Consider the following 21,047-nt stretch of genomic DNA (forward strand, 5'->3'; position numbering starts at 1 on the left):
CGCCCCGCCCCTCCGCGCGTGACCTCGGCCCCGCCCCCGCCCCGGCTCCTCTGTCACTTCCTGATTCCCGCTTCCTGCTTCCCAGAGGCCGGGATCCGGAGCCGCCCCAGGCCGGTGCCGTAGCCCCCGGCGCCCCGGTGAGCGGTGAGCGCGCGGGGACGGAGCTGGGGACGCGGGCGGAGCTGCGGGGCGGGGCCCCGGGGAGCCCTCCCCTCGCCGCGCCCCACCCTCGGTCCCGGCTCCCCCGGCCACCAGCCTCTGCCCCCCCGGCCGGGGTCCCTGGAAGTTGGGCCCGGTTCTGCGAGGCCGCTTAGGGATACCCGGCGGCTGGCGGCGGCGCCCTGGGCCCGGTCCTGCTGAGCCCCCTCCTCCCGGGTCGGGCTCCCTGCAGCGCCCGGCCGCTCGGAACTGGGGCGCCGCTCGGCCCCCCGTGGGAGACCGCTCCTGCCCATCACCCAGCCGCCAAGTCGCCGGGCAGCAGGGAGGCTGCTCGGATCCGGCTGCGCCCTGGAGAGGAGCTGGCCTAGCCTTCCCCGGCGAGGACGAGGGCGCCTCCCACCCCTCCCCTCCCCGCAACACCCCCGCCCCCAGCCCAGGCCCGCAGGACTCCGCAGGGGCCAGGGCTTCAGCCCGCAGCCCGGGGAGGTGGTCAGGGGTGTGCACCTGTGGCCCCGCTCTGTACCGGGAACTGAGGGGGCGGGGTTAGGGCGCCCAGCCCCCCGTGGCCTTGCCCACTTCCTCTCGCTGACCCAGGGCTGCGGCCTGCAGACATGTCCTTCCGCAAGGTGGTCCGGCAGAGCAAATTCCGGCATGTGTTCGGGCAGCCGGTCAAGAACGACCAGTGCTACGAGGACATTCGGGTGTCCCGTGTCACCTGGGACAGCACCTTCTGCGCCGTGAACCCCAAGTTCCTGGCGGTGATCGTGGAGGCCAGCGGCGGGGGCGCCTTTCTGGTGCTCCCCCTAAGCAAGGTGGGCCCCTGGGGGTCGGGAACAGGACCGGAGGCACCCGACCGCACCTGCACAGCCCTTCTGAACCCCCCCATCTCAGCCCTCCCTGATCTGCCGGGCAGGTGTGCCTGCAGCCAGAGCCACCTCCCGGGAGGTGTTAGCCCAGAGAAAGTGTTTTACTGCCTGCGGGGTCAGGGTCAGGGTCAGGGGGCGGGCCCCGGGTCTGTCTGCCCACCAGGTGGGTGGAGGTCAGGGTTGGGGGCGGGCCCCTGGGTCCTGCCCACCAGGTGGGTGGAGGTCAGGGTTGGGGGCGGGCCCCTGGGTCCTGCCCACCAGGTGGGTGGAGGTCAGGGTCAGGGGGCGGGCCCTTGGGTCCTGCCCACCAGGTGGGTGGAGGTCAGGGTCAGGGGGCGGGCCCCTGGGTCCTGCCCACCAGGTGGGTGGAGGTCAGGGTTGGGGCGGGCCCCTGAGTCTGTCTGCCCACCAGGTGGGTGGAGGTCAGGGTCAGGGGGCGGGCCCCTGGGTCCTGCCCACCAGGTGGGTGGAGGTCAGGGTTGGGGCGGGCCCCTGGGTCCTGCCCACCAGGTGGGTGGAGGTCAGGGTTGGGGGCGGGCCCCTGGGTCCTGCCCACCAGGTGGGTGGAGGTCAGGGTCAGGGGGCGGGCCCCTGGGTCCTGCCCACCAGGTGGGTGGGACGCAGCCACTGTCACTCCCACGGGAGGAAGAGGACGCTGGGTCTCCGGGAGGGATGCTGAGCCCCCGCCCGCCCCCACGCCTGCAGACCGGCCGCATTGACAAGGCCTACCCGACCGTGTGTGGGCACACGGGACCCGTCCTGGACATCGAGTGGTGTCCCCACAACGACGGGGTCATCGCCAGCGGCTCCGAGGACTGCACAGTCATGGTGAGGCCCGGGGCGCGCTGGGCGGGGGTCTCGGTGCGGCTGCAGGAGCCGGAGGGGGGCTCAGCTCGGCACCCCGCCCCCCGTAGGTGTGGCAGATCCCCGAGGACGGGCTGACCTCCCCGCTGACCGAGCCCGTGGTGGTGCTCGAGGGGCACACGAAGCGAGTGGGCATCGTCACCTGGCACCCGACGGCCCGCAACGTGCTGCTCAGTGCAGGTCCGCCCCGCCCCCTCCCCGCCCATCTGCCAGATGGCAAAGCCGGGCCTGCAGGGGCGGGGAGATGGGGCCTGAGCCTGTGGTCGCCTCCCGCCAGGGTGCGACAACGTGGTCCTCATCTGGAACGTGGGCACGGCGGAGGAGCTGTACCGGCTGGACAGCCTGCACCCCGACCTCATCTACAACGTCAGCTGGAACCGCAACGGCAGCCTCTTCTGCTCGGCGTGCAAGGACAAGAGCGTGCGCATCATCGACCCCCGCCGCGGCACGCTGGTGGCAGTACGTGTGCCCCCGCCCCGCCCACCGGGCCAGGACCCCGTCCACGGGCCCGCGGGCCCTGCCAGGCCGCGCACCGACCCATCTCTCGCCCGCAGGAGCGGGAGAAGGCCCACGAGGGGGCCCGGCCCATGCGGGCCATCTTCCTGGCGGACGGCAAGGTGTTCACCACGGGCTTCAGCCGCATGAGCGAGCGGCAGCTGGCGCTCTGGGACCCCGTGAGTGGCGCTGCTGGCCTGGGGGGTCCCTCCCTGGGGAGCTCCTCCGGTACCAGGCGGGCAGGAGTCGCCATGGAGTGGCCTGGGACTGCCAGGGTCTCAGCCCTGCCCTTAGCCACTGTCCCTGGGTCCTCGACCCGCTGTCGGCCAAGGCCAAGGCCCTCCCAGCCTGTGCCCCGGGCCACCCTGGGGCTGCCAGGAAGCCCCCCCAGCCCTGTGTTTCTGGCTGAGTGAGGTCGCCTGGGGGCAGACTTCCCAGTGCTTGCTCAGTGGCCTGAGTGGTCTTTAGGCCTGGAGGAGGCTGGGAGAGTGGGGTGCTGGGGTGCAGAGGGGCCTGGTGGGTGCCCCGTGTGGGCAGAGCCTAGAATCGGGCAGGCGCTGGCCCGCGTGTTGCCTGGCTGGCGCGAGGCGGCAGGGTCTGGCGTGCGTGGCCTGACTGTGCCCCCTCCCTGCCCCTCCCGCCCGGCCCCAGGAAAACCTCGAGGAGCCCATGGCCCTGCAGGAGCTGGACTCGAGCAACGGGGCCCTGCTGCCCTTCTACGACCCCGACACCAGCGTGGTCTACGTCTGCGGCAAGGTAGGGCTGGGCCTGCGGGGGCAGGGCGGCGGGGTGCCCCGGGGCTGACCGCCCTGCCCCCACAGGGCGACTCCAGCATCCGGTACTTCGAGATCACAGACGAGCCCCCCTACATCCACTTCCTGAACACGTTCACCAGCAAGGAGCCCCAGAGAGGCGTGGGCAGCATGCCCAAGAGGGGCCTGGAAGTCAGCAAGTGCGAGATCGCCCGGTGAGCGCCCCGCGGCGCCGGTCGCGCCCAGGGCTCGCTGGGGTCCAGCCTGGGGGCAGGGGGCTGGCCGGGAGCCAGGGTGAGAGGTGGGATCGTGGGCGGCTGCTCGGGTGGGAGCGGGCCCCGGCGTCAGTCGCGGAACCTCTGAGGCAGGGCCCCGGGGTCTTCTGTCAGGGGGCCTGGGCTGAGGACTGGAAGGGAAGTGGGGGGGTCCCGGGAGAGCCGACGGGGGCTCAAGCCAGGGCTCCACCCCCTCCCCAGGTTCTACAAACTGCACGAGCGCAAGTGTGAGCCCATTGTCATGACTGTGCCAAGGAAGGTGAGGCTGCCTGGCTCCTCCTCCCTGCGGCACAGGACCCAGGGTGGGCTGTGGTCAGCAGGCCCATTACACAGCCGGGTGTTGGGCTGTGCTGGCCAGGGGCTGGGCGGGAAGGAGCCACCACGGGGTAAACTGCAGCTCTACCCTGAGTGAACCGGAGGAGGCAGACGCCAGGCCTGCAGGCACGAGTGGCAGCTACGGTGGGCTTCCTGTAGGAGGCAGGACCAGCGGCACAGCGGGGGGGGGGGGGGGCACAGTGCATTGTGGTGCAAGCCAGGCGGAGGCTATGGAGGTGGGAATGGGGAGTGAGGCAGGGCGTGTGGCTGCAGCGGACGGTCCCGTCCGGAGCCCAGCCAAGAGCCGCGGACACACTTCCATTATTCTCCGGCCGGCCCCGGCCGAGCGCTCCGTTCCCGTGCCAGGCACTTCTGGGAGCAGATCCAGAGTGCGGCTGATAGGGCCTGGCCCAGGAGCTCACAGACGTGGCCTCCTGAGTCCCCCGGAGCCACACAGCTGGCCCTGCCTCTCGCAGGGCTGATGTAGGAAGGTTGGGGGTGCTCAGAGGGAGCTGGCCGTGGTGCCTGGAAAGCCGGGGACAGAGGGCGCAGATCCGAGCTCGGGGCCACTGGGGTGCAAGCCCGGGGGCCGAGCGAGGGCCGCGGAGTGGCCCGAGGGTCAGCCCCGGAGGACCCCGACAGGGCCCGCCCCGCTGATCCGGACCCCTCCCCTCCCTGTGCAGTCCGACCTCTTCCAGGACGACCTCTACCCGGACACCGCCGGGCCCGAGGCGGCCCTGGAGGCGGAGGAGTGGGTGAGCGGGCGGGACGCCGGCCCCGTCCTCATCTCGCTGCGAGAGGCCTACGTGCCCAGCAAGCAGCGGGACCTCAAGGTCAGCCGGCGCAACGTGCTGTCGGACAGCCGGCCCACCAGCGCCGCCCGGCCGGCCGCCCCCGCGCCCGCCGCCCCCGCGCCCGCCGCCGCCGCCGCCGCCAGCAGCAGCCTCTCGGGAGCCGGGGTACGTGTGGCGCAGCGCCCCTCGCCGGCCGGCCGCAGCCTCCGCCTGGGGGTGGCCCCTGACGGCCCGCCCCGTCCCCGCAGGAGGCCGGGAAGCTGGAGGAGGTGATGCGGGAGCTGCGGGCGCTGCGCGCCCTGGTGAAAGAGCAGGGCGAGCGCATCGGGCGCCTGGAGGAGCAGCTGGGCCGCGTGGAGAACGGGGACGCCTAGGACCACCGCCCACGCCGCCGCCCCCTTCTCACTCAGCTTCTGCGGCAGGTCACGCCGGGCCGCTGGCCGCCACGGGTCCCTGGGGCTGGGTGGGGGCCGCTTTGCACCCCAACCCTGCCAGGGCCCTAGGCTGCGCCCGCGAGGTTTTTGTACCAAGCGCGCTCACTGCACTCCCGAGGGACCACCTTCCCCCACCCCGCCCGGCCCTGTGCCCCCCCCCCAGAGGGGGCAGGAGGATGGGCTCTCTATTTTCATTCCAAATAAAAGTCTCTTTCTAGAAGCCAGGTCTGACCTGCTGCTGCGAGGGTGGGGCTGGAGACCTGGGGGCATCACAGATGGGAGGGGCAGCTGTGGGGAAACTGAGGCAGAGGCTGTGTCCTGCTTTGGGCCTCGTGCCCAGCGCCTCCCCTTGGCTCCAGCCTCAGACGGGGTGGGGGTCAGGGTGGTCCTGGGGGCCAGGGCCCCACAGGGTTCCGCGGCAGGGAGGAGTGGGTGGGGTCTGTGGCAGGAACCGGAAGTGCCCCTGCTGCAGCTGAGACCTGCGCTCACTTCTCACTCGACGCGGCCTGAGCTGGAGGTGGGCGCCGGCGCAGAGGCCGCCCGACCCCGACCGATGGTGAGCCTGGAGCCCCCTGGGCTCCCGGGGTGGGGGCCCAGCAAGTCCGGGCTGGGATGACCTGGGCTGGGGGAGCTGAGGGAGCATCGCCCCCTCCCCTGCCGCCGAGGCCCAGAGGGAGTGAGACCTAGAATGAGTGGGGGGCGGCACTGGGCCTTCCTCCCTCCCTCCCAGCACCCCGCGCCAGGCCGGGCCCCGAGACCCGGGGTGGACCCTCACCCGCACCTCCCCGGGGCTGCGCCCGGCCCTGCAGGCTTGGGCAGATGGAGGCCTGCACCCCAGCACCCCTCCCCCAGCCCCACCTGCTGCGACCGCAGGCTTCCTCCGGCAGCGCGGCTGGCTGGCCCGGGCCTGGCCCGCGCCCAGAGGCCCCCGAAGATGGGGAGTCAAACGGAAACTTTGCAGCTGGGGCAGCCCCGGGGCTGGGGGAAGGGGCCTCCAGAATCCTCCTCGGGGCCCCTTCTGGGAGCCCACCGAGCAGAGGGGTTGCCTCTGGGTTGGTCCAGGTGCCCCCGTCCCTGGCCTCCCTGGCCCCGGCCTGGCCACACTCCCTACGCGCCAGGTACTGCTCTGGGGACTTGGCCCCTCCCCACAAATCCCTGTCTCCCTGCAGCTTACTTCTGGTGGCAGAATGGGCAAGGGCAGGTGAGGGTGAGCCTGAGCCGCCACACGGCTCTGGCAGGGTCTGGGCTCCCGGCAGAGGGAGCAGCCGGCGCAGAGGCCCTGGGCGGGAGGTGGTCAGAGGTACGGGCCGACCCCGGGGCCGGGGCACAGTGCTCTCTGCCTGGCTGTCCCCTGAGGGCCACTCGTGCTGATGAGCCCCTGCCCGTCTCCCACAGGCTCTGCCCTGCGCCCTTGGGCTTGGGACGCTGCTGGCCCTGCCGGGAGCCATGGGCTCAGGGGGCAGCGAGGACGGCCTGGGCTCCGGCTCTAACTCTGTCACCGTGGTCCTGCTGCTGCTGCTGCTGCTGCTGCTGCTCACCGGCCTGGCCCTGGCCTGGCACCGCCTCAGCCGCGACTCCGGCGGCTACTACCACCCCTACCGCCTGGGCGCTGCGCTGTGGGGCCGCACCCGCCGCCTGCTCCAGGCCAGCCCCCCGGGCCGCTGGCTTCAGGCCCGGGCTGAGACGGGGTCACGGGACACCGACCCAGAGCAGCCGGAGGACCAGCGGGACGCCGAGGACGCCGAGGACGCCGAGGACGCCATCGGCGCTGAGCCCTGGGAAGCCGGGCAGCGGCGCGGAACGGGGTCCCGCCCAGAGCAGCCCCCCGAGCTGGCGGAGGAAGCCCACGACAGTGACACCGAGGGGGGCCTGGCCCTCGGCTCCCAGGGGCCGGCGTGCGCCGGGGGCAGCGCGGAGGCTCTGCTGAGTGACCTGCACGCCTTTTCGGGTAGCGCGGCCTGGGACGACAGCGCTGGCGCAGCCGGGGGCCAGGGCCTCCACGTCACGGCGCTGTAGGGGCCAGCCTCGGTGTCCCACCCGACACAGCCCCTCTCCTGTGCTCTGCTCCCCAAGCCGCCGCGCGGCCATCTCCACCCCCACTGCCACCTCCCCCAGTCCCCAAGGCGCCAGGCAACCTCGAAATAAACCGCTCCAGCCCCACGGTGCTCTGCTCCTGTGGCAGCCCCGCCCTGCCAGACAGGATTCTCCCGGCCCGGCCCCCGCCCCCCCCACCCCCCCACCCACCCCGGGTTCAGCAGAGGAGCCAGCGGGGGCCATGATCCAATCCTTTAATTCTCCAAGGGCACGGGGTGGGGGCAGGGCGCCTGCAGCCCCGGTGCTCATGATTTGATTCCGGGGCACAGCACCCCCCAGCTGGGACCCCCCCTCACACCCATCCCCCGGGTACATCCCAGAAAGTGGCCCGGAGGGGCCCCCCACGGCTGCCCGCACCCCCGCCCAGCCCCTAGTGCCCAGGCCGCCCACGGCCCCTCTTAGACTTCCTGGTCCCGGAGGCGGGGCGGATGGGGAGGGGGGCCGTGCTGGAGGGCGGCGGTGGTGGAGGCAGCAGTGGAGGGAGAGGTGGCTCTGTGGGCTCTGGCAGGCCGGGGCTGGGCCGAAACCCCTCAAATGGGGAGAACTTGAGGGGGCTGCGGGGGAAACCGAGGCAGAGTCAGAGCCCCCAGGTACGTGGCTGTCGGCCCAACCCTCCCATCGGGCGTGTGCAGGGCGAGGGGTGTCCAGGAGAGGTGGGTCAGAGCCGGCCTCTCCCGCCCAGCCACACGCTGCGCCCCGTCCCCGGTACCTGATGGGGGTCCGGGGGCTGCTGTTGAGGCGCCTGGGGGAGCGCAGCTTGGGCTGGGAGGAAAAGCCCTCCTTGATGCTGTCCAGGACGGAGGGCGCCACGTACGTGAAGCCCTGCGGAAGGCACGGCCGGGTCCGGCTCAGCACTCAGCCACTGCTCGCTATGCCCTGCCCCGCCCTGCCCCGCCCCGGCCCGGCCCGGCCCCGAGCCCCTGGGCCCTCACCAGGAAGGCCTGGTTGGCGCTCTCACTGAGGGCTGTGTCGTCCGGGCTGTCCACGGGTGTCTGCTTTGTGAAGCGGACGTCGAACTGGCTCACGTCCTCCTCGGACTGCTGTGGGCGCGCAGGCGGGGGCGGGGTCAGGGGGCAGCTGAGGTGCGGGTCCTGCACCTGCCGCCCGCCCGCGGTGGGCCCCCACTCACCAGACAGGGCCTGAAGGGGGGGTCCACACGGCGGGCCAGGAGGTCATCCCAATTGACGTGCCGGAAGAAGGGGTGCCTCTGCGGGGTGGGGGTGCCCAGACGTGACCACGGCTGCCTACGGGCTCCCCACTCCCACCCCGGGCGACACACTCTGCCCTCGGGGCCGCTCCCAGACGCACCTGCACATCGGCAGCGTCCGCGGGCCCACCCCCGATCCGCTGGCTGGGATTCTTCTTCAGAAACTGCGGGAGCAGGGCAGAGGGTACGGGCGGGGGTGTGCGTGGCAGGGGAGGGGTGCGAGGGGACGAGGGCCAGCGCCTCCGCCCCTGACCCCCGAGGACTTGCGGGCCGGGTCCGCAGGCGCCAGCCCAGGGCGCTTCCACGAGGCTCCGGCTCCAAGTGCCCACCGAGCGCCGCTCCCCCCCCCCCCCCCGCACCCCTCTCTGATGAGCTCAGCGTGACCGCTCTCCCGGGGACCTGGACACGGGGCCTGTCCGGGCGCAGCACCCCGCGGCTGAGCCCGCCCTCGTGGAGACAGCGGGCGGCCGGGCTGGGCGCAGGCTGGAGGGGCCCACCTTCTTCACGAGGTCCCGGGCGTCCGGGGTGAGGTAGGGGGGCAGCACCAGCTTCCCCTTCATGATCTTGTCCATGGTTTTCTTCCGGTTCTCTGCAGTGAAGGGAGGCTGGAGGAGGCGGGAGGTGAGAGGAGCCTCAGGGGCCTCCCCCAGGTGCTGCCCTGCCCCGGGAGGGGTCTCCCGCACCCCTGCCCCCGCCCGAGGAGGCGGGACTTGCCGATCCAGTGAGCATGTCATACATCAGCGCCCCCAGGCTCCACCAGTCCACTGCCCGGTTGTGGCCACTGCGCACCAGGATCTCGGGGGCCCTGGGGGCCAGGCACACCGGTCAGTGCCGCCAGGCCCTTCCTGGCCACCCCGCCCCCCCAATCCCTCGACCAGCCGGGGGCCCCTTACATGTACTCGATGGTGCCGCAGAAGGTGTGGGTGACGGCACCCTCGTGAATGGACTCCTTGCACAGCCCGAAGTCTGTCAATTTGATGTGGCCTGTGGGAGAACGTTCCGGGGGTCAGGGCCGACCTTGGGCCGACCCTGGCCTCCCCGACCCGCCACGCCCCCGCGCCGCACCCTGGCTGCTCAGCATAATGTTTTCAGGCTTCAAGTCCCGGTAGATGATGCCTTGGGCGTGGAGGTGGCCCAGGGCCAGTGTGATCTCGGCCAGGTAGAAGCTGCAGAGACAGGACAAGGTGACGGCAGGCCCGGGGCTCCCGGGGTCGCCTGCGGAGGGGGCGGGAGCGACACCCACCAGGCCGTGTCCTCCAGGAAGATGCCCTCCCGCTCCAGCTGCGTGAAGAGCTCGCCACCTGCGACACAAAGTTGTCAGCAGCCGCAGCTGGGCCCCAGCCCCGTCGCTCTCCGAGTCTCCGTCACTTCTCGGGGGACGCGGGGCTCGGAAATCCCGCCCTACCTGCCTCACAGAGCTGCCGTGGGCATTCGGTTCAATTCAGCAAACATCTACCGATGCCTACGCCGTGCCCGGCCCGGTGCTGGGCGTAGCTGGGGCAGAGATGGGGAGACCCTGCCACTGCCCTCGGGCCGTGCATTCTAACGGAAAGACAGACCGGACAGCGACCCCAGAGCCCCCCGAGTCTCAGACACAGTCCCGACAGGACAGGACAGAGAAGGCGGCAGCGAGGGGACGGAGCGCAGAGCGAGGCGGCGGCGGCGGCGGGAGAAGCCGGCCCAGGCCACGTCCTGGCGAGCGGGGCTTCGTCTGGGCCGTTAGAGCCGGTAGCTGGGAGCAGAAGACAGAGAGGAGTCGCGTTCTAGGAAGAGGGCCCAGCGGCGGCTGGAGGAGATGCCAGAGAGCGGGTGAGCCGGGGCCTGGGCCCAGGGGCGAGACGGCTACGCCCCCGCCGCCCCCGCCGGGGCCAAGCAGCTGACCGGACGCGGGGAAGGAGCAGATGCCGACAAAGCCGCCCTCTGGCCTCCAACACAGACCCCCCAGCCCACGGCCCACCCCGACACGGGGAGGGCCGCGCCAGCTGCTGCTAGACGTTTACTGAATGAACGAAGGGGCGGGGGCGCGGGGGTCAACCGCTCACCTCACCCCCCAAGGCCCCGCCCCTGGCTCCTCGGGTGCCCCCCGCCACGCCCGTACCACTGAGGCACTCGAGAATGAGGTACAGTTTGCCGCCCGTCTGGAAGGCGTAGGCCAGCTCCACGATGAAGGGGTGCTTCACGGACTCCAGGATGTTGCGCTCGGCGCGCGTGTGCGCCGTGTCCTTGGCGTTGCGCACAATCTTGGCCTGGAGACGCGGGGTGGGGGGGGCGGGTAAAGGCGGGGCTCCCTCCAGCCACCAGCCGGGGTCACTCACTGGGTTTCTCCAGCGCTGTCAGCATTGACCTCTGACCTCCGCACCACCACTGGACAAGGCCTGTCCTGCGCCTCAGGGCGTCCCCGGCCCCGCCCACACCCCCTCCCCAGACACCAAGTGCCGACCCACGGCGGCCCCACGCACCCCCACCCCCCGCCCCGGGCTGCGGCCCCACGCACCCCCACCCCCCGCCCCGGGCTGGCACCGCCGAAGCACGGCGGCCCCACGCACCCCCACCCCCCGCCCCGGGCTGCGGCCCCACGCACCCCCACCCCCCGCCCGGGGCTGGCACCGCCGGCCTCACCTTCCTCAAGACCTTCATGGCGTAGATCTTGCCCAGGTTGCTGCCTTGCACCTTCCGCACCTGGAACACCTGTAGGGGGGGGGGGGGACGGGATCAGCTTCCCTGCCCCACCCCGGCAGGACCGGGCGGCCTAGGCCCACCCTAGGGCGGGGCGGGTGAGAGGGCCGGCCCCTCCCTCCTCCCTGTCCCCCGCCCTGAATCCCATCACAGGTGCCGCCTGCCTCGCAGGTCTGCTCTGTCCCAGGGCTGTGCCGGAAGCGGCCGGGCGGCGGGGGCGCGCGCGCGGGGTGGGGGCGTACCTTGCCATAGCCCCCCTTGCCCAGCACACGGAGCAGCTCGAAGCAGTGGGGGCCGATGCGCTCGGGGCCCGGGTTCACACTGGTCTCGGTCAGCTCCACCTCCTCATAGTGTCCCCCGGGCCTGCGGGCGTACAAGTGAGTGGGGGGAGCGCCTCCTCACTCGCCCCCACCCCCCAACACGACCCGCACTCACTCCAGGCCAGCAGCCCTCAGCTCGGCGAGCGGGCACACGTCCTGTGAGAGACCGAGGGGTAAGGGCGAGCCAGGGGCCAGGTGCCTCCCGCCGCCCCCCGAGCTGGGCTGCTCGGCGCAGAGAAGGGGGTCCGGACCGGGGAGGGGACGCCGAGGGGCGAAGGGCGCATCGGGGAAGGGGCTGGGGCCCGGAGGGAGCCGGGGTGGGCGCGGGGATCTGAGAAGGATCGGGAGCGGCAGGGGTCAGAGCCCTCCGGCCCGGGGTGGCAGCAGCTCCGGGGTCTCACTCACCGCGGGACTGAACTCTGGCTCGCCCTCGCCCTCGCTGCCTTCCTCCGTCTCCAAGTCCAAGTCAAACACGGCCGCCATGGCCGCGCCGGCCCCGCGGGCCCCTCCGGCCCCGCACCTGCCGCGCTCTGACTGACAGGCCGGGGCCGGGGCCGGACGTCATCACTCCGCGACAGCGGCCGCGCGCGCGCGAATGACGCGCAGAGGCTTTGCCCTCTCTGGGGCAAGCCGCAAAGCCGGGTCAGGAGGAAAGATGGCGTCCGCGCAAGGCCTCTCGGGAGTTGTAGTCCAGGAGTGGCGGAGCTCCCTCCTTAGCGCTTCCGGGACCCGCACTGGCGAGGAGCGACCTGCAAGGCTCCCTTGTGGGCTCCGGGGGGAGTTGGAGCTTGGACGGGGCGCAGTAGGAAGTGCATGCAGATGTGAGTTTCAGTGCAATCTGTTGGAGCCGCGCCCTGCTGGGCTGGCTGGGTGGCCGGGGGCAGGTTGCGACCCCTCTGCTCGCCCCTGAAAGAGGGGCGGCTGCGTCAGGCTCTCCCTGAGGCGACTCGGCCGGGCGCCCCTGCGGACCAGACTTTTAGGGCGTGAGCAGCGCGCTGCTGCTCCGGTCGGTGCCAGCCTCCCGCCCCAGCGCGCCCAGGGCTAGCTGGTCCACCCGAGCATCCTGGCTTTGTGCCGTCGGAGGCACACTCGGTGATTCAGCTGCTCGCCGCCGACAGGCGCTTTAGACAGCTTCGCTGAAACAATGAATGAGTGGGCACCCAGGCCGCTCAGGGAGTCTAGACTGGGCCTGCATTCGTGCGGGGTGGAGCTCTGGGGGAGGGGGGCCGAGCGGGCCTGGAGAGTGGGTTCTGGCCATTAGGACCCGCCTGGAGGTGCCTCCCACTTGCACAGGGGAGCCTGGGGATGGGTTGAGATGGTCAGAACCGCAGGGTCTCCAGGCTGGCACACGCTGGCGCTCATCTGGTTGCATAGGGCCCCCGGTTGTAATTCCACCAAAGAAAACCCTCAGCTTTGGGCTCCGATGCGGACTGATCTGTGGGGTGGGAGCTCCAGGGACCGCAGGTGTCCCCCGCCCCTCCCCCGCCTCCCCTTTTGGCTGAGCCGGGGAGCTGTCCAGTCGAGGGAACTTCTGCAAACCCCAGAGACATCACTAGTGTATCAGCCTTTATTGGGGAAGGGAGTGTGGGCCGCCGTGCGCGGGCCCCGTGCTGCGCAGGTCTTCAGTCTCCCTGCTGAACTCAGGGGCAGGTGCCTGCCGGAGGCCGAAGCGCAGACGCTAGGGGTGGGGGGCTGGGGGAGCCTGGGGGGGAGCCTGGGGCATGGAGGGAGGCGTTCACAACGACTCGGGCACAGCAGTCACAGTGCCTGGAAGCGGAGTTGCGCGTTAAGACTTAGTAAAAGGCAAAACCCGGCGTTCCTGGTGTCCCGTGACCCTCCGCCCGCGGTGGTGTCATCGTAGGGCAGCCGCGTTTCCTTTGTGAGCTCATTTGCTCGCCTGGAGGATGGGGGCGGCCGTGTCTGCCCTGGGGGCACGAGGAGAGAGAGGCACTGCCGCCTCTGGCCTCTGGTCACTGCTTCCACTGCTCACTGGGCCAGAAACTTGGAACTAGCCTGGAATTCAGGTCCCAAAGCCAGGATCGCTCCCTTCCTGTAGGTGGCAGGGAGGGAGCCGGCCTGGAGGGGTGCTGAAGAGAGGCGGGTTGGCCCATTTGCACCTGGGAAGGGCTGGGGGGTGGCAGCAGTGTGTGTGTGTGTGTGTGTGTGCGCACATGCGCACGCAGTTGCTGTCACACCTACAAGGCCAGAATCCTGGGGATGCACTGGGCCTTAGGGAAGGGCAAGGAGGCCCAGCAGCCCCCACCTCCAAGCTTCTGTGGCCCTCGAGACCAGCAGGCTTGGGGGTCCCGCAGGCCCCAGGGCAGGCCGGGCGGGGCTGGGAAAGAGCCCTGGGGGGAGGGGGGCTAGAGGGAGAGGCAGGGAGAGCCTCGGGGGGCACCGGCTCAGGGCGCCTCCCCCAGCACTTGGTCCCTGCCCCCTGGCCCCAGTGCTATTTGAAGTGAGACAGGAAGTGGGCCACCGGGTAGCTGGGCCTGTCGATGCCCAGGCCCTGGCAGAGGCCCAGCAGGCGCAGGCGGGCCTCGGCGGGGCTGGGCCCGGCGCAGGCCACGCTGCAGTAGGGCTCCTCATACTCGCCGGGCACCAGCGCCTCCTCCAGCAGGTTCAGGCGCAGCAGGCCCCCGTCGTGCAGGGCCTGCAGGGTCTCGCGGCTGGCGGGGGAGCTGAGCGTCTGCAGGTGCTGGGACACCAGGCACATGACGCCCACGAGGTGGCCCCGCGCGCGGGGGTGGGGGGGCACGGCCGGCCGCAGGCCACAGGCCACCATGGCGGCGGCCAGCAGCAAGTCCACACCGTACAACTCCAGGATCCAGTCGCGCAGGTAGAAGCCGCCCATGCGGGGGTTGATCTCGATGAGCCGGGGCCCCGCGCTGGTCAGCTTGAGCTCCACGTTGAAGACCCCGTCCAGCAGCCCACAGCCCAGGCAGCAGCGGAAGGCGGCCTGCACCATCTGGGCCTCCTGCTCCGGCGCCAGCCCCGTGGGCATGCAGGCCGCCGTCTCCGTGAAGCCGGGCAGCCGCGTGGGGCCGTTGTCGGAGACGAAGGCAGCCAGCAGGCGCCCGCCAAACAGCACCAGGTCCACGTCGTGCTCAGTGCCCTCCACGAACTCCATCAGCAACATGGCGTTGCCCCAGCCCAGCCCGATGCCCGGGTGGTCGGCCTCGGCCTGCAGGTCGCGGACGATTCTGGAGAAGTGCTCCCGGCACTGTGGGGCGTCCTCCACCAGCCGCACGCCCACCGCGCCGGCCCCGAACTCCAGCTTCATGACGCCGGGCAGGGGCACCTGGCGCACGGCTCTCTCCACGTCAGCCTCGCTCTCCAGCGGGCAGCAGGGCACGGCGTGCAGCGAGGGCGCGGGCCAGGGCGGGCCGCGGCAGCGCAGCAGGTGCAGCTGGGTGCGGCTCTTCTGCTTGGCCAGGCGCATGGCGGCCGGGGGGCTGCAGGGCAGACCCAGCTCCTGGCACAGCAGGGCCGTGAGCACCAGGCAGTCGTCCCAGTAGGAGAAGCAGCCGTCCAGCTGCAGGCCGCGCGCCCGCACCAGCTCCGCCAGCCGCCGCGCATTCTCCTCGTCCCGCCGGTGCTCCGTCACGTCGAAGTGGATGAAGGTGTGCACCAGCTGGGACGCAAAGTGGTTGGGGTCCGACTCCACCAGGTGCAGCTGCAGAACCACAGGAGGGGGCGCACCCAAGTCAGCCGGGGGCTGGGGAGCCAGGAGGGGGCGGGAGGATGCACTCCTACCCTCGGGGTGACTCCCAGGGCTGATGGAACAAGTGGGAGCCTCGGAGATGGGGCAGGGAACCCAGCCTGCAGGGGAAGGGGGCGGCGACGGAGAGCAGGTGATGTTTGAGCTGGGAGCTGAACCAGGGAGGCGGGGGGTGCTGGGGTGAGCGAGGGGAGGCCCCCACCCCTGTGCTCCTGACAACAGGCGGGGGAAGGGTGGCTTGGTTGTCATTCACTCCCCGTGTTCTGCACACTGGGAGGTGCCCCCAGAGGAACCCAGTGAGCTGGGACCCAGAGCAGAGGGGCAGGCGGGGGGCTGTCTTCACTGTCACACGGGCCTCCGGAGAGGGGGGACAGCCCTGGAACACACAGGGCAAGGCAGGCAGTGATCGGGAGGAGCGGACCAGCTGCTCATCGGGGATACAGATGTCCACCCTCCTGACCGGCTCCAGGCTCTGCAATGCGAGCCGAGCCGGCCGCCGTGAACTTGGGGGTCTGTGAGCTGCTCTGCAGCCGCCTCCACGCGGGCCCCGGGTGCCAGGTGTCCGCCGGGTCCCCGGGACCGAGCCAGGCCAGGCCAACCCTGAGCGCCGCTCGCGTCTCCGGCTCCTCTTCGCTCCCTTTCCGTAGAGGACCGGGGGGCCTTTCACACCAGGGTCTGAGTCTCCCAACTTCGGCAGCGCGGCGGGGACGCCCCGCCCCTCTGCCTCCGGCTCCACCCCCTGCGCCGGGCCCCGCCCCGGGCCTCCAGCCCCGCCCACTGCCGCCCGGCCCGGCCCGCCCACTTGAGTCCGTAGTCGCGCACCGCCCCTGGGCCTCCAGCCCCGCCCACTTTTGCCAGGGCCCCGCCCCTGGGCCTCCAGCCCCGCCCACCTTGAGCCCGTAGTCGCGCGCCGCCTCCCACACGAACTTCTTGCTGACGCCGCCGGCGCCCACGAGCAGCAGCTGCTTGCCCTCCATGAGGTAGCGCGCCGAGCGCCGGAGCATGGTCTCCACGAGCGGCGCGGCCGCCGGCTCCTCCGCCGCCGGCCCCAGGCGCGGCGCGGCCCACAGCGCCTCGAGCGCCCCGCACGCCTCCAGACACCGGCCGCCGTTCAGCTCCAGGGCCACGGGGGTCAGCGCGCGGCCGGCCACCGTCAGGGCGAAGTCCACGCCTGGGGGGACGGGGTTGCGGGCTCAGCGCGGGCGGCCCGCAGCCCGCGCCCCGCGCCCCGCGCAGCCCGCACTCACCGAGGAAGTCGGTGCGGGCCCGACGCCCCCCGCGCTGCTCGGCGCTCAGGCCGGCCTCCAGGGCCAGCACGGCGGCCATCGCGGCCTCGGCCGCCGCCTTGACGCGCTGCCTCACGGCCTCCACCTGCGCCGCCTCGCCCAGGCCGCACTGGGCCAGGGCCACCTCCAGGGTCCGGGGCACGGAGCTCTGGTGCCGCGGCGGCCTGTCCCCGCGGCCCACGCCGCACACCACCTGGGCAGGGGGCCGCTCAGGGGAACTGGCCGGGAGGGGTGCCCGGGACTCCCCTGTGCCAAGGTCTGGGCCAGACCCCCACTGGGCACTCCCACGCCCATCCCCCGAAGCACCTTGAACTTCCCAGATCACGTGTGCCCCTGCCACTGCCCAGCTGGGGTCTCTGCTCCCTGAGGGCTGGGGGGGGGCGCCTGTGTCAGCACCCTGGGTGCCCTGGCCTTGGCACCTCCACCAGAGCTCCCGTGGGACTCGCTGCTCAGCCTGGCCCCGAGCTGGCTACCTGCAGCTTTATCAGGGACCCTGGGTGGGTCACCCTCTGGGGCATTCTCGGGGCTGGGGGGGGTGGGGGGAGACACAGATGTCAAACCCAGGATTCCCACAAGAGGTAACCCAGGCCTTGTCCCCGCCCCCACCCCCACCCCGGAAGGAAATTTTGTCCTCTGCCCAGAGACAACCTAGGGGCCCTGGCCAAATCAGGGGGCGGGGCTGGGGAATGACAGGCAGGTCACCACCCGCCCACTTCCCCCGGGCCACACTCACTTTGCTCAGCAGAGGCCTGTCCCCCTGGGTCCGACACACCACAGCACAGATGCGCACAGCCAGCTCAGGGCCCGGCGAGGGGCCGCCTGGGGGGAGACCCGGAGGCTTGAGCAGCCGGGAGGCCCGCGCGGAGCGCCCACCGGCCGGCCCGGGCAGCGCTCACCTGGGAGGGGCAGCCAGGCAGGCGGGCACACGGCCTCCACCAGGACGCTCTCCTCCTCCTCCAGCTTCTCCAGCAAGACCAGCACCGTGTCCGCCACGGCGCCCGGCTCGGCCCGCGGGTGCAGGCGCAAAGCCTGCTGCCCCCGCCAGCGCCAGCCGCTGAGCTTCACCACCACCTGCAGCGGGGAGGGGAGAGGGGCCTCCTGGACACCAGCCCGCACCCCTGCAGGGCGGGACGCTCACGCCACCGGAGCCAATGAGTGGACCGAGGTGGGGGGCGGCAGCGGGGCTGGCGGTGGGGGGTGCTTCCCCCGCAGAGCTTGGCGGTGGTGCCAGGGGCCCCTCCTGCCGGCGTCCGGCCAGACCTCTGGGCAGGCGGGAGCCTGTTACCTGCAGGGCAGCGCCCAGGGCCTCGGAGCGCAGAAAAGCGCCCACTTCCTCTTTCACCAGGGTTTCCTGGCCCTCCTTGCCACTCAACTCCACCAGCCGCAGCCCAGGGCTGGCAGCCCCTCCCCGCAGCAGCCCCGGCGGCTTGTAGGCGAAAGCCAGGGTGGCTGGCACGGCCACGGTGCCCTGCTGGGCCAGCAGCCGTCGCATCAGCAGCCGATCCTCCAGCAGCCGGGCCAGCTCCTCGGACGCGCCTGTGGGGCAGCTCAGGTTGCGGGCCAGCTCGGCTGCCTCCCGGCCTAGGCCAGGCCCCAGCCCCAGGCCCGCCAGGAAGTAGGTGGCCCGGCGAGGAGGGACAAAGTCATCCAGGAATGTCAGGCCCCCCGGGTGGAAGCTCACGGCCTTGGAGACCAGCAGCGCCGCCTCACCCGGCTGCCCCGGTGTGGGCACCTTCGTCAGCCAAGCAGGGGACAGGCAAAGGAGCATGTTCCCTGTGGGGCAGAGGGAGGCAGTCCAGGGAAGGCTCCCCACACCTCACGCACGCACGCACGCACGCACGCACCCGCGCCAGCCCCGGCCTCTCCAGGGGGCAGCTGCACCCGGAACCCACCCTCCTCGGAGGGTGGCAGCTGGTCCCCTGGAATGCAAGTGCTTGCCAGGGTTGGTGGGTATTTTGGGATGTGGCTGGGCCAGGGCGGGGCTGCCCTTTCTGTAGGAGGGGAGGGGGGGTGGGGGAACTTGGGCCACACTCACCCGGGCTCTGGACGCCCCCCTCCAGCAGCACGGACAGAAAGGTGCTGGGGGACCCCAGAATGCACAAGGTCACCTCGGCCCCGGGGCAACCTCGGGGGGGGGGGAGAGAACATTGCCAAGCTCACCAGGGGCTCCTCTTGCTGCTTGCCCACCTCCCCCGGCTTCTGCCCTGCCCTGCCCCTCGGGCCCCAGCTCCTTTCTGGGATGGGAGGCGGGGAGGTTAGCTCACAGGGCACGCGGGCTGGGCGGCCGGAGACCCGGGTTCTGCCCCAGCTCTGCCTTTCTGCGTGACCTTGAAAGGTCATTTTCCCAGAGCCTCAGTTTCCCAGTGTGTACAATGGGGCCGAGCCTGTGGTCCTCCTGTGTCCTAGCTGTGAGCCCTCTGCCTACAGAAAAGCCTTGTGGCCACCTGACACGGGAAGAGTCCTGCTCAGCTCCCCAGAGATTTCCCTGGGCGCTTCTGCTCCACAAAACAGGGTTTGCAAATCCTGCGGCTGGATCCTGGGGTGGGGGCGGGCAGGGGGAAGAGGACACAGCCCTGACCTCTGACCTCACTGGTGCCGAATGCCCTTGGAAAGTTGCCTGCCTGCCTTGAGACCCGACCAGACCCCTGGGCAGGATGGGGGTGCTGGCGCCCGCCCCGCCCCCGCTCCCGGCCATGCTCCCGCTCCGTGGAGCCCTCGGGCACCTGTGCGGGGCACCTGGCTGCGGTCCTGAGTCTCCGGGAGCCCAGCTTGCTGTAGACAGCTCTGCAGGAGGCTGTAGTGATGGACAGTCCAGGCCCGGGCCTCAGCCCCCTCCGGGGAGCCCTTGCAGTCCAGGCCCACGTCCTGGCGCCAGGAGCCGGGGAAGCAGCTGGTGGGCGGCAGGCCGGAGCCCCCTCCCCATGGGCCCTCCTCTTCCTCCACATCCTTGGAGCCCAGCGGGCAGTCCCACTCGGGGCCCAGCGCGTCCAGGGAGAGCTGAGGGGGACAGAAGTGGTTGGTCTCGGACGGGGTGGGCGAGGGGGCGCGGTAAGCCAAAGAAGGGCTAAGCCCCCACTCTCCCAGCCCGGGCTGTCAGTGGGACGGCATGGGTGCGAGCACTCTGGGAGCTGTTGGGAGCGCTGCCCGGGACGGGCGGCCGCAGGGGCAGCAGGGACTGTCCTGGCCAGGTGCTGGCAATGCTTCGTTGATCAAGGCGTGGCCCACGTAGCTGTCACAGGACAGGGAGCAGCCCAGGAGCGGTCCCTGGGCTGCTCCCTTCTCTGGGCCCAGTGCCCCGTCTCCCTGCCCCAAGGGGCTGCTGCACCGTGGCCCGCAGCTGTGCACGCGGGCTGTGCCGGCACGGGAGGGGAAGGCTGCCACTCCGAGGCCTGAATTGCTTTCTTTGCATGAAATCTAACACCCCTGCCCCCTCCCAGGCTGGCTGACTCCCCAGCGGGGCTGCTGAGCCCGTGGGGACACCCGCGCCCTGCAGTCTCCTGCCTCCCAGGGGACAGCCCGGGCCACCTCAGTGCAGCCGCTCTGGGTCCATCCCGGGGGTGCTGTGGAACTTGGACTCAGGGACTCACTGGGTGCCGCGGCTGGGCCGGGCCCCAGATGAGGGCTTGAGTCCAGTTTGGCAGGGCAAACTCCCAGCCTCCATGTCCTCTTTACAAGGGGTGCCCGGGACGGCCTGGACCAGGGTGCCCTGCTCTGTCCCGCACCCCGGGAAATACTGTGCAGTGACAGTGTCAAGGGCAGTAGCAGGCGGGCCTCGCTCCCGGGGCTGATGGGGGACAGACGAGGGCCTGGTGCACAGGAGCTGCTCCTCGCTGGCACACGGGGTGGGGGCAGGGTGTCCAGGGTGCGGAGCCCCGACGTGGGCTTGTCTGTCCAGGGCCATCAGCCCTGCCCCCGGGGCTCTGTCTCCAGGGACTTGGGCCTTCTGGGGGAGGGCCCACAGGAGACTCACCATCTGGCAGGTGCAGAGGCTGCGAGACTGATGGCAGAAGCAGGGGCAGAGAGACAAAGCAGGGAATCAGGACCGTCCAGCCCTTGAGACTTTGGGAGCCAAGAAGTGCCCCCCCCCCCCGACGCTGCCACCTCTGTCCCGCTCCCGCCGGGAGCTGCCCAAGGCTCCCCACCCCCACCCCAGGAAGCAGGAGGAGAGGTCTGTGTCCTGCGATCCCGATCCCGTGGGGACCGCAGCCCCTGGCGCACACACCCCAGCCTGCGCCCCGCTGCGCTCCGTTTGCGTCGGCCGCGCAGGGGATCAGCCTCTCCAGAGGAGGGCGCCCCGGGATGCGGCGGGGGTCAGGTGGTGTCGAGGGTCTCGTGTCCGCGGCCCCTGCCCGGCAGCCCCCCTCCCTGGCTCCCCGGGAGGGCCCGGAGCCGGGGTACCTGGCGGGCGGCAGCGGCTCGGCCGGGCTCGGCGGGCGGACGCGGAGCGGTCGGGGCGCGGCGGCGGGGGCGCGGGCCCGGGCGGCGCCGCTTTATATAGAAGCGCCCGGGGCATGCCCAGTGTGGGGCTGGGGCGGCGCGGGGCGGACCCGGGGCCACCGCCAGGGACCCGTCGCCAGCGGCCCGCCCCGTCCCTCCCGCCAAAACGTCCCCGACCTGGGGACACGGTAGGGGGCAGTCGGACCCGCTCGAGGGAGCCGCTGACAGCCCCGGGAACCGGCAGCTGTGGAGCCGCTGAGTCCTGCCAGGGGCCAGGTGCACCCGGCTAGGGGCTGCCCGCCGGGCTCCCCAGGCTGCGCTGCGCCGCGCCGCGCCGCGCGGGAGAAGACCG

At 71.7% G+C, this 21,047-nt stretch overlaps 4 protein-coding genes across 6 annotated transcripts; 2 read left to right on the forward strand and 2 right to left on the reverse strand.

The window, feature by feature from the left end:
* The first annotated feature begins 13 nt into the window (after positions 1–13).
* CORO1B (coronin 1B) lies at positions 14–5,174 on the forward strand. Of its 3 annotated transcripts, none has more exons than XM_051843416.1 (11): positions 14–137; positions 769–971; positions 1,731–1,853; positions 1,940–2,069; positions 2,167–2,348; positions 2,444–2,563; positions 3,036–3,140; positions 3,206–3,351; positions 3,613–3,670; positions 4,410–4,685; positions 4,769–5,174. In XM_051843416.1, the coding sequence occupies exons 2-11, from the start codon at positions 771–773 to the stop codon at positions 4,892–4,894; spliced, it is 1,467 nt and encodes a 488-aa protein (XP_051699376.1). In that variant the 5' UTR covers positions 14–137; positions 769–770; the 3' UTR covers positions 4,895–5,174.
* A 150-nt stretch (positions 5,175–5,324) lies between these two features.
* PTPRCAP (protein tyrosine phosphatase receptor type C associated protein) lies at positions 5,325–7,114 on the forward strand. The gene is made up of 2 exons (XM_051826753.2): positions 5,325–5,510; positions 6,350–7,114. The coding sequence occupies exons 1-2, from the start codon at positions 5,508–5,510 to the stop codon at positions 6,968–6,970; spliced, it is 624 nt and encodes a 207-aa protein (XP_051682713.1). The 5' UTR covers positions 5,325–5,507; the 3' UTR covers positions 6,971–7,114.
* A 114-nt stretch (positions 7,115–7,228) lies between these two features.
* RPS6KB2 (ribosomal protein S6 kinase B2) lies at positions 7,229–11,825 on the reverse strand. Its single transcript, XM_051826690.2, has 15 exons — positions 11,657–11,825; positions 11,367–11,407; positions 11,174–11,294; positions 10,875–10,943; positions 10,354–10,501; positions 9,499–9,556; positions 9,321–9,421; positions 9,149–9,239; positions 8,970–9,060; positions 8,753–8,860; positions 8,357–8,419; positions 8,178–8,255; positions 7,981–8,088; positions 7,758–7,870; positions 7,229–7,602 (listed from the first exon to the last, which is right to left on the reverse strand). The coding sequence occupies exons 1-15, from the start codon at positions 11,732–11,734 to the stop codon at positions 7,419–7,421; spliced, it is 1,452 nt and encodes a 483-aa protein (XP_051682650.1). The 5' UTR covers positions 11,735–11,825; the 3' UTR covers positions 7,229–7,418.
* Positions 11,826–12,804: 979 nt separating this feature from the next.
* On the reverse strand, positions 12,805–20,807 carry CARNS1 (carnosine synthase 1). The gene is made up of 10 exons (XM_051826483.2): positions 20,657–20,807; positions 20,229–20,255; positions 18,982–19,255; positions 18,294–18,383; positions 17,544–18,031; positions 17,155–17,329; positions 16,992–17,077; positions 16,220–16,451; positions 15,863–16,143; positions 12,805–14,927 (listed from the first exon to the last, which is right to left on the reverse strand). The coding sequence occupies exons 2-10, from the start codon at positions 20,229–20,231 to the stop codon at positions 13,701–13,703; spliced, it is 2,856 nt and encodes a 951-aa protein (XP_051682443.1). The 5' UTR covers positions 20,232–20,255; positions 20,657–20,807; the 3' UTR covers positions 12,805–13,700.
* Between the last annotated feature and the right edge of the window lie 240 nt (positions 20,808–21,047).

This window comes from Oryctolagus cuniculus, chromosome 1 (genome assembly GCF_964237555.1).
Source record: "Oryctolagus cuniculus chromosome 1, mOryCun1.1, whole genome shotgun sequence".
Taxonomy (NCBI): domain Eukaryota; kingdom Metazoa; phylum Chordata; class Mammalia; order Lagomorpha; family Leporidae; genus Oryctolagus; species Oryctolagus cuniculus.

Bases quoted from the DNA above. Each gene is read 5' to 3' on its own strand.
- CORO1B (XM_051843416.1), top strand. From the start codon at position 771: ATGTCCTTCCGCAAGGTGGTCCGGCAGAGCAAATTCCGGCATGTGTTC. The intron at 3,141-3,205 runs GTAGGGCTGGGC...CTGCCCCCACAG, and splicing joins TGGTCTACGTCTGCGGCAAG to GGCGACTCCAGCATCCGGTA. The intron at 3,671-4,409 runs GTGAGGCTGCCT...CTCCCTGTGCAG, and splicing joins TCATGACTGTGCCAAGGAAG to TCCGACCTCTTCCAGGACGA.
- CARNS1 (XM_051826483.2), bottom strand. The intron at 17,330-17,543 runs GTAACAGGCTCC...TCCCCGCTGCAG, and splicing joins CCCTGGGCGCTGCCCTGCAG to GTGGTGGTGAAGCTCAGCGG. The intron at 17,078-17,154 runs GTGAGCGCTGCC...GTCTCCCCCCAG, and splicing joins TGCCTGGCTGCCCCTCCCAG to GCGGCCCCTCGCCGGGCCCT.
- RPS6KB2 (XM_051826690.2), bottom strand. From the start codon at position 11,734: ATGGCGGCCGTGTTTGACTTGGACTTGGAGACGGAGGAAGGCAGCGAG. The intron at 11,295-11,366 runs GTGAGTGCGGGT...GTACGCCCGCAG, and splicing joins CTGAGGGCTGCTGGCCTGGA to GCCCGGGGGACACTATGAGG. The intron at 7,603-7,757 runs GTACCGGGGACG...TTTCCCCCGCAG, and splicing joins AGCCCCCGGACCCCCATCAG to CCCCCTCAAGTTCTCCCCAT.